Genomic DNA, 10,369 nt, shown 5'->3' with positions numbered 1-10,369 from the left:
TTCACAATTACAATGTGTAGTTGGTCCACACACACACACACACATAGAGATAGATTCATGATAATTCATGGCCAGCTTATTGGGGCAAGCTGAAAAAGGTAAAATAAATTATTACGAGACAAAAAATACAATTTACAACAATTTCTCTACTGAAATCTGGCATTGAACCTACTTCAGATGTGTTTTTGTATTTTTACGAAATCAATACCTTGTAATTGGTAAACAAATGTGTATTAGATACTAATGCTCTAGATGACTACAGCCTATGTGCCCTTAGGTTGAATGACACAAGCATTTACAAGACCTTTTTTAACCTAACAATAATTTATTGAAGCATGAATACAAAGTACAACTCTGAACCTCATCTAAGATATTGCACACGTTTTTTTTATTTGAGAGGCAGCACATTATGTATCAAGGTGCTATCTATACCCTGCAATATTCCTTCATTCAACTTCAGAAGGTCTCAAACCTATCATTCTGGTTCATAACTAGATCACATTGCGCATTAGTGACCAAGCTGCAATCATGCACTTGATGAAGGCAAGTGAATGTAACATTGAATCTCGACAGAGAAGAACATCGATGTTACTTGACGTACCCTTCAACCCCCTGCTTTTTCTTCCTATCTTCTGAAGAAAATAAGCCCACTAAATGTGTCACTTCCTCCATCTGTGAACTTCCAGCCTAAAACTGCTTGAAAATCACGTCCCATCTGTAGTCCTTTACTGCTGGATATGCTGATACAGAACTGCACATATGACACCCTTGCTAGAAAACTGCTTAGGAATATATTCATGTTTCGTCTCATTAGTTCACAGTGTTGATGGAGAACCTTGAAAGTTGCTGTGGTATGCAGGAGATCACTGGGCCATACCTCTGCAACCAAATCATAAGATATCATGTAAGCTTAGTGAGAAGAGAGTTGTGGCTAACCAAGAGAACCTTAAATTTTTTAAGACTTTGCGACAAACCAAAAGAACCCAAAAGCGGAAGCGTCACACTGAATTTTCAATTTTATAGGTAAGTGAAATCAAAAAATCACAAGACATGAAAGGAAATATGAAAATAAACTGCTATCTCGGGTCTGATAGATTCCAACTTTTTGGGTAGTTCTGGTCTTTCATATAAATAACAGGTGAGATCCAGGGTCTGGTGCAGTTTTTTGCCCTATATGTATGCCTTGCGTTTATTTATTTTCGGGGTACCAAACTTGCCAAAAGGCGCTATCTACAGGTAATCAGCTACTCCCTTCATAAAGATCTCCAGGTGCCACAACGTAACTAGACCAGGTACTTCTCATATTTGAATTATCCGCCTGCATCCTCACAATACACTTTTCAAATAAAACTTCCAGGTCTTTCTTGAATTCCACAATTTTCTCTTCATTGGTGCTTGTGAGCAGCATGTCATCCACATAAATGATGATATCAACAGATCCCCTCTATCCTTCTTAACATCTAACGTACTTTCAGTTGGATTGTTGTTTAGAACCTGGCTAGTCAAATGAGTATGAATCGTCTCATACCGAGTCTGTGGAGCTTCTTTGAGCCCATAAAGTGCCTTACATAGCTTGCATAGTTTATTCTCCTATAGTTGGCCTTTTGAAATCAATAGGTTGACACACACAGACTTCCTCATATTAGAAAGGCTGTTTTAAAGTCCGTTTCCAGCCATGACGAGCAGCCAATGAAAAAACACACCTGATGGTGGTCATCCTGGAAGTTTGGGGCAAAGGTTTCACCAACCTTGCCTTATAACCTGTCAATGGTACCAGCAGATTTCCTCTCAAATTTATACACCCACTTAGTCCCAATATCCTTTTCGTCAATGGGCAGGTCCACTAATTCCCATGCATTGTTTTGTGTGGATTGAATCTAGCTCGGCCTTCATGGTTCTCATCCATGCTCACTGTGTTGAATCTAGCTCGGCCTCCATGGTTCTCATCCATGCTCATTTTTTTGAGCATCTTTAAAGCTATCAAGTTCTTCTGCATCACAAAGTGTGCTCATCCAAAGCTGAATCAGCATATACTGTGCTCCTTCTGAACCTCATGAATCACCATAGTGTGCTCCTTCATCCAAGCTGAATCAGCATAGTGTGCTCCTTTTGAACCTCATGAACCAGCCCTTGTCCTACTAGGGAGAGAAGCTAACAGCTTACTATCTTGCAAAGCTTGAATCAGCCACCGGGGGATTAATCTGGCTTCTTGTAAAGCTGTCCTCTATTCTCTGACAACAACTTCCACATCACCATGTGCTATAGGCTGTCCATAACCCTGATCTAGAGCATCCAAAGTCTGCTGTGCAGGCTGCATTAGTCCCAATATCCTTTTCGTCAATGGGCAGGTCCACTAAATCCCATGCATTGTTTGTGTGGATTGAATCTAGCTCGGCCTTCACGGTTCTCATCCATGCTCAGTGTGTTGAATCTAGCTCGGCCTTCATGGTTCTCATTCATGCTCATTGTCTTGAGCATCCTTAAAGCTATCAAGTTCTTCTGCATCACAAAGTGTGCTCATCCAAGCTGAATCATCATAGTGTGCTCCTTCTGAACTTCATGAATCAGTATAGTGTGCTCCTTCTCCTTCATCCAAGCTGAATCAGCTTCGTGTGCTCCTTCTGAGCCCCATGAACCAGCCCTTGTCCTATTAGGGAGAGAAGCTAACAGCTTACTATCTTGCAAAGTTTGAATCAGCCACCAGGGATTCATCTGGCTTCTTTCTCTCTTCTCTGACAACAACTTCCACATCACCATGTGCTATTGGTTGTTAATGACCTTGATCTAGAGCATCAAAAGTCTGCTGTGCAGGCTGCAAATACTGATTTTCTGCTGGCTGTTCTAATCTGCTATCAACTGACAAACGAAGCAATCCTCAAATACCTCTACTGAATCTGTGGGAAGCTGTCTTTCAATCTGAGTCAAGGACTGACATGAGTTTTCTGCCAAAAAACCCTTCAGTGTGAGGATTGTAAAGACAAAAGCCTTTACTAAGGGTACCACACCCCTCATTGTGTGTGAGCAGCAATTTTCTGTTAGCTCTAACTGATCCATCCCTTGGAAAGGCATTCCTGTGCTTCTTTCCCAAAAATGCATGCTTTACATACATGTTTTGGAGTCTCCATTGTAGGCATATTGAATACCATATTATGTCCGTAATAGCTGCATACTGTCTTAGTTCACATGGTCAAATCTGGCATGCCACAATTCTACATCTTTCATTGCAGAAGTTAATATTGCTGCACAAGCATTTTGCATGCTGTTGACATGTGTATCCTACTGATATAAACCATGATGTAAAGTGCCTATAGTGGCTATCTGATAGTTTTTTCTCTCTCTTACGATGCACTGATCATCCTGAAATGTGAAAGAATAATCTTCCCAACTCCTTTCACAAGATATATGAAGAATTGTTGGCACGAGATACTGTTTTGCCAGTAGAAGCAGGTTGCAAATCAACAACTAGAAGTAATGTGCTTAGATGCACCACTGTCAAGATACCAAACTGCATCTGAAGTATCACTCACACTGAGTAAACTGATCTTAGGATTGAGATCATAACTGCATACATGATACCACTCTTCAGCCACATCAATTGTTGAAGCATTATCCTTGTCAGCATTTGAAGCCTTAGAAACTGACACCAAAATTTAGTGTCACAAGAAATGTTTCTAGATTTTGCCAGGCATTTCGCCTAGAAACGTGTTTAAGAAATGTATTTTATATAAATTATATATCAAACATAAATAATTATCTGCAGATTCTCACTCTCTCCCTGAAAAGATCTCTCAGATACACACTGAGCACTTTCAAATGAGTCAAGACACATGTGACAGCCTGTACTGGGGTGTTTCACCCAATGCACTATTGTTTCACCCGTTACAGCAAAACGTTTCACCTAGAAACCTCTCTACACATTTTGAATATGTGAAACGCGTTTTTTGGTGACACTGCCGACAATCCAATGTCCTCTCTCTTTTTCCAAAATTTTCCTGCATTCACTCATAAAATGACCTAGATTTTTATAATAATGACACCTTTCCTTGTTTTTCGAATTGCCTCCATCATCCTTTGCCTTGTTAGATATCATGGACAACAATTGCTTAATCATTGCTGCACGAAGAGGAAGATTTATTCTCCTCTGCAACAACCCACTAACTCCTCAAACTGAAGAGACTGACTGCAAAATCCTAGAGATCAATTATTTTTCAAAGAGAATCTTTATCAATATTCAGGAGCTGCACTGTAAGATCCTGGATCTTCATTAGATGCTCTGACATACTATCACCCTCATGCATACTTAGATCCTCAGGTTCCTTCGTGAGAAATGAAACCGTTGCCTCATTCTTTGCCTATTACATGGTTTGTAACACATGCCATCTGTTGGAGTGTGGTAGGTAAGTCACCTCCCCATCTATGAGCGGAGGACAGCATAGGGGAGGTGCACCAAGAAGGGCCCAGACCACCAAAACATGTAACCACGACCAACAGCATGGGCTGCTCAGAAAAAGGCAGAGATGGACCTGCAACAAGAGTTTGTGCAGCAGTCAGAAGCTGACCAGGACAAAAAATGGTTGAGACCTGCAGCAAAGAAGCGTCTGGAGCAGAAGTGCCACGCGGCAAACAGGCGCCTTTTTTGGAGGAGAACTGTAGATCGAAGCAACAACTGCAAGGATCTGCAGACAGGACAACAGGCTGGAGAAGCATATGAAGACTGCGCAGAGAGAAGGGTAGAGGCTGGAGCTGATGCACAAGTGTAGGAGCATGCAGCAGACAAGCGGGGGTAGCAAGGAGCAGTTCCTCGGGCCATTTATAGGCCACACGAACGTCAGGTGTCTGCAGAAGACCCACAGACTCGGTCGATCCAGTCCATGGGAAAGTCCGGTATTTTTGGAGGGCTACAGCCCAATAAAAGGGCCCCCAAAGGGGGCATTCTACATTCCATTGTTCACACTTTCTGGTGCCTCAATTTGGGCACCAGTGGCAAGAAGTCCAGAGGCTGCCAACACAGCAACAAGAAGGTCAAGGATCACGGAAGCAAACAGTGCCTCACGATAGGCTGTCCAAGGGAGCAGTCTGCAGCAGGAAGGTGTGTTTGCAGGGTACCATTACGAGGCCCACACAAGCTCTAGGAGACCAACACAGGCTGAGTGTTTTGAAGGTGCCACGAGGAGTTAGGAGAGCAAGTTTTGGGTTCACAGAGGTTCGCATCTGGTTAGCACCCTAGTAATAGAGGGTGGCACACTGCGCCCATATTTTATATATGATTTGGTCCACATTGGACATATATATGAGTGCATGTGCGCGCATGTGTGTGTGTGTGTGTGTTGCTGTTTCTACTTCTCTCTCTAGCACATTCATAGTCTGCACCTCTCCTCTCTACACTAGTACACACCACGGTTTGAAATTGACACTGTGATTCCTGGGCACTATCTTGTTTTTCTATCTTCCGTTGTGTGGACAGCATTGGCCATAGCAAGCAACCTCCACCAATCTATCTTTTCTGACACCATCCAACGAGAGAGGTCCTGCAAGACCTAATGTGTGGAATAATAAACCTTTTGATTGAAAAAGAAATCAAGGCAAGAGTGTTGGACATCACGGGCACACTAGTGTTGAAGATCACAATCTTGGTCTTCCTGAGATTGACCTTCATAAGCTCCTGTCACGTGCATCCACAACCCATGTCATAGCCCTTTAATATGCTACCACATCAGCAGCACAGCAAGACAGATCAAACAATACAGAGCTAAGCAAAATACAAAGCAAGTCCAAAAATGCATAGTTGACTTAATGTGTTGACTTTTCAGTCAACATTGACTTTCGACCGACTTGGTCAATGGTCGGTGTTAACCAGGCAATAGGGTTGGCCAATCAGCAGCCTGTTCCTTCAAACCCACCACTCCCTGCTCATCCTTGGATCTTCTGGTGTAGCAATAATTCCTTCAACTTACTCAAACTTAGCTCCAATAGCAACTTCATAGCCACAACAGATGCCTCCTATCACAAAACCGTATTTATCCCCATAAATAAAGAGAAAAACATTTTATTTTGACTTTGGTCAAAGGTTATTAACTCCAGTCAAAGAGTACTAACTTCGGTCAAAGTGAGTTGACTTTTGTCAACTAGGAAGTTTTCATCTTTTTAATTGAGTTTGCTTAGTTGCATGGTGGGGACGCCCATGGAAGACTAGGATTAGTCCATAGAATTAGAATGCATGCATTGGCTAACCCTAATTACACTTCCTCAGTTCCAACCCTTGGACCAATAACCTCAGCCCCAGACAGCAGCAGGTCCATCTTCATCCTACACCTTCTCAAACCCGTACACTGGCAACTCCAGCAGATGCGATAGCTCCCCATGTAGCCTTAGCCACTCTCTACGTGGTCCTTCCATGGACACAGCTCCCCTCGGTTAACCTCAACCTCGCAACAGTCAGCTCAACCTCATCCCTACAGTTATAGCCCTTCAAAGGGAGTCTAACATGTAGGCTCAGTCTTCTTAAATGAGGATCAGCAGTTGTAAAAGGATAACTCGTGTTTGCCAAGCCAAAGCATGAAGAAGAAAGAACATAGCTTAGCAAAAACTCCTTCATGCCAACTTCAATATGCTTTGATTTATCTCTCTTTCTCTTTCAATTAGCATTTCCAAGCTTCCACACTCAGCCAGGACGGCTTAGCTTAGTGAGAGAGACTCTTAGCCCTCATGACCGTTACATTGGTATCAGAGCCTGAAATTTTCCTTAAGGTTGGAAGGAACACCAAGGGCCTAGGGAGTGGCATCTCCTTGACTTCCTTTCATCCTTCAGACTTGGTGGGAGATCCATTACGACCAGCAGGTTTATGGTGACAACTTGCTCCGAGAAGGACATCATGAGCTCAGAGAGCCTTCGTAATCCGGCTTTGAGGAGTAGTAGTACCAAATCTTCCTACAGTACCTCCACCTACAAAACCCCCTATGACAGCATTGACCATGCTTGCAATGATGCAAACCATGAAACAGTTGCAACAATAGCAGTCCAAGTCCCTTTTCACCCGCATGTTGTAGATTTAGGAGATGCAGGAGGATCGGACACATGAAGCCAGCGAACGTGAGCGTGAAGCCCAAGCAACTAAGGAGGCCCGCGATCGTGCTGATAGGGAAGACAAGCGTGAGGCTCGAGAAGCAACGGAGTCCTACAATCGCATCAATCAAGAAGCCAAGCGAGGATCAGGAAGCAAAGGAAGAATGAGATCATGATCTTCTCATTTTTTTACTCCGACCACATGTTGGGTGTAGAAAGCAATGGAAGCTCAAAAATGGAAGCAAGAAGGAGAAAAACGAGATGCTGTAATAGATTGCTGCAAAACTGAAGTGTGGAGGCTCAAGGGTGAGCCAACACAACAAAACCCTAGGGCTAATTGCCCTAACTAGACTAAGTGTCCTAACTGACCTAGATGGTACATAAAGTAACTGCACCAATAGTCCTAATTGACTATAACTAGGCCTACAAGGCACATACCAAGGTATAAGCGGCATCTATGGACAGCCCATGAGATGGCCTACAAACCCCCCTCCATGGTATAGGCTGAATTATCCTGGACATGGCTCAAGATACCTAAATATCTAGTGTCATGTCACCACAATGTAAATATCCTAAGTCAAAGTACAGTTGACCATTTATTTGATCATAATTAAAGAGTTTTATATGTGTTAATTATGGTCAAAGAGTTATTTTAATGGTCAAAGGATTGACTACGGTCAAAGATACTTGACTCTAGTCAAGTAAACCTGACTTCGGTCAAAGAGACTTGGTTTATTACCAAGAGGGTTAACTGCGGTTAACCAGAGAACCACAGAGCTGACTACGGTCAGAGAGTGTTGACTTCAGTCAACAAGACTTGGCATGCGCCAAGAGGGTTAACCCTGGTTAACCAAGATGTGCCAACTTCGGTTGGAGAGACTTGGCTATAATTAAGGCGCCTCGACCCTTGGTCAAAGCTCCTTAATTATAATCAAGAGTGTTGACTTCGGTCAACCAGAGAATAAAAATATATATATATACATTTTTATATATATATTTATTTAGATGTGCACATGTGTTTAGTGGGGACGCCCACCGTGACTAGAATTAGTCCACAGTGTGTTATTTGCATGCAAAGCGCTAACAATTAATGGGTGCCATGGTGGTGCGCTTTAATTAATTGTTGCAGGTACTAGGAAGGATTATTTTTCCTAAGCGTAATGGGAGCCTGACAAGCATCTAGGAGGCGGTTCGTGTGACCGAGAGCTTTGAAGACTCCAGAATAGCCCTTAGTGGCATGTAATAGCACTTAGTTTAGATTCTAGACAAGTGGCATGTTGCCAATTTGAATTGAGCTTGAAGCTCTTGTAATAAAGTGGATTATTCACGTTTTGAACAGGGAGAGGTTTTCAAGACAGCTCTACGCTGAACTTCTGTAACAGATTTTCTCTCATGAATAAAGACCTTCGGGGGGGGTCCAGCCCGACGTTTTGTCCTGGGCCCTAGTGCATCTTCAGAGAGAGGGAGTGAGGGAGAGCTTAAGAAAGCATAATTTCCGTCGTTAATGAGTGGTAATGGCTGTCTCTTACCAACGAGTCGGTTTCATTGGTATCAGAGCGTAGGCTCTTTGTCTTTCCGGGCAGAGACGATCTGAGCAAGAGAGATTGTTGCAGAAGAGTAACGTATGAAATATGAGCAATCCATCTCCTTCCATGGCGGGAGCGATCAAGGAACGGTGCTGCTGTTGAGCGTGCAGGCGAAACTCCAAGAGCAAAGGAAGACCCTGCGATGGAGCGGTGAAGGAAAATCGAGGGCTTAGACAAAAATTAATACAGACGCAGTCAATCGGATTGACAGAGTCAGATAACGCCATGAGACGATGGCCGGCGATGGGGAGCTCCAACGTTGGGTGATCTTCACGCACAAGTCCTGCGCCATATGACGAGCTAGCGACGAAAACTCTCTCGCTGTGAGCAGATCATTATTGTGGCGGAAGGTGCTTCGGAGATCATCACGCACCGGCGTCTCGTATAACCACGAGCCAGCGACGCGCGACGACGACCAGTGCATAGCCAAGGTTTGGGACCTTAGGCTCTTGCTGACGTGGCAAGCTTAGCCGACAGATGACGTGGCAGCCAGCAGGTCTAGCTGACGTGGCAACCACACGTGCGAGGTGACGTGGCAGCCTGGTGGCATGCACGTGCTGACGCTGACGTGGCAGATGAGCAGTGGGCCTGATGACGTGGCAGTCCATGCTGGCAGACAGCTCAGCAGATGACGTGGCTTTGACACATGGTAGGTGCTGATGTGGCAGGGCTGACAGAAAGCTGATGTGGCACTGACATGTGGCAAACCAGTGGTTAAATTAACTCTGGTTAGTTAATTCTGGTTAGAGGTCTAGTTAACTTGACCCAACCAGACCAGTCTGGTCACTGTAACCAGACTGTGACCAGTCTAGTTAGTCCAGTTGCAGACTAACCAGACCAGAACCAGTCAGTCTGGTTAGAGTAACTAGCCAGTTACTACATCTGGTTACTGTTCTTTCAAAAAAAAAAAAAAGGACAGTTGCAGAGACTGTTTCTGCTAGCAATTTTCATCTGTTTGTCAGACTTTTACTGTCAGAAAAGCAGCAGAAAAACAGAGAAAGCAGAGAAAACAGAGAAAGTAGATTTCTACTGTCAGAAAAGCAGCAGAAAAGCAGAGAAATCAGAGATTTGCAGAAAGAGAGTATGCATGCCTTTGAGCAGTGAAAAGAGGGAAAAAAAAACAGATGCCTTTTGAAGCCATCTGCAGCAGCCAGAAAAGGGCAATATAGTTGTTGATGCTTTGGCAACTGTGTGGGTATATGCCTTGAACTGACAGCCAGTACTGGCATAGATTGTGAATGCAAAACACCTCTTGTTGAGGTATTTTTCTGTTGGAAAAGCAAAGGTAGTTGTGCATCAGTTACCTGCACGGTGTGTGAAATCTGCAGATCTCAGAATATGGATCAATCACCTATCCAGTGGGATTCACAAGATAGGGATGTACATCCAAGACAGAGAAGTGTGCCGCAAACTCAACAAGAATTTGAACAGATGGTACGCACTCGTATACAAGAGCTGGAAAATCTCAAAAGGGATCCAAGGGCTCAGCATTTGTTTCAAGTAGAAGCTATGCCTAATCCAGTATATGACGTGCCAATGCCAGAGGCACACTCTTGTGTACAGTCTGAGAAAGAGAGATCTCATAGGAGACGGTCCCATAGCAAAAAGAGATCGAGGCATCATCACCGATCTCCTAGTCCATCACCGTCTACCTCGAGTTCGACTTCTGTATCTTCTTCTTCCTTATCACATAAACCATCCAGGAAAAGAAGAAAACACA

The 10,369-nt window shown here is 43.7% G+C and overlaps 1 protein-coding gene across 1 annotated transcript in view; it reads right to left on the bottom strand.

Annotated features, from left to right (window-relative positions):
• Positions 1–208: 208 nt before the first annotated feature.
• The window catches only part of LOC147900599 (pre-mRNA cleavage factor Im 25 kDa subunit 2-like), a 49,327-nt gene continuing 39,166 nt past the window's right edge, over positions 209–10,369 (bottom strand). Inside the window, exon 7 of the mRNA XM_087377013.1 lies at positions 209–879. Within this exon, the coding sequence (XP_087233139.1) occupies positions 811–879 (69 nt within the window). The 3' untranslated portion in view covers positions 209–810. The remainder of the gene's footprint in view (positions 880–10,369) is intronic.

This window comes from Dipteris shenzhenensis, chromosome 7 (assembly GCF_047967505.1).
Source record: "Dipteris shenzhenensis isolate YYH24624 ecotype China chromosome 7, Dip_SZ_1.0, whole genome shotgun sequence".
Lineage (NCBI taxonomy): Eukaryota > Viridiplantae > Streptophyta > Polypodiopsida > Gleicheniales > Dipteridaceae > Dipteris > Dipteris shenzhenensis.
This window is presented reverse-complemented; position numbering and strand designations above follow the sequence as displayed.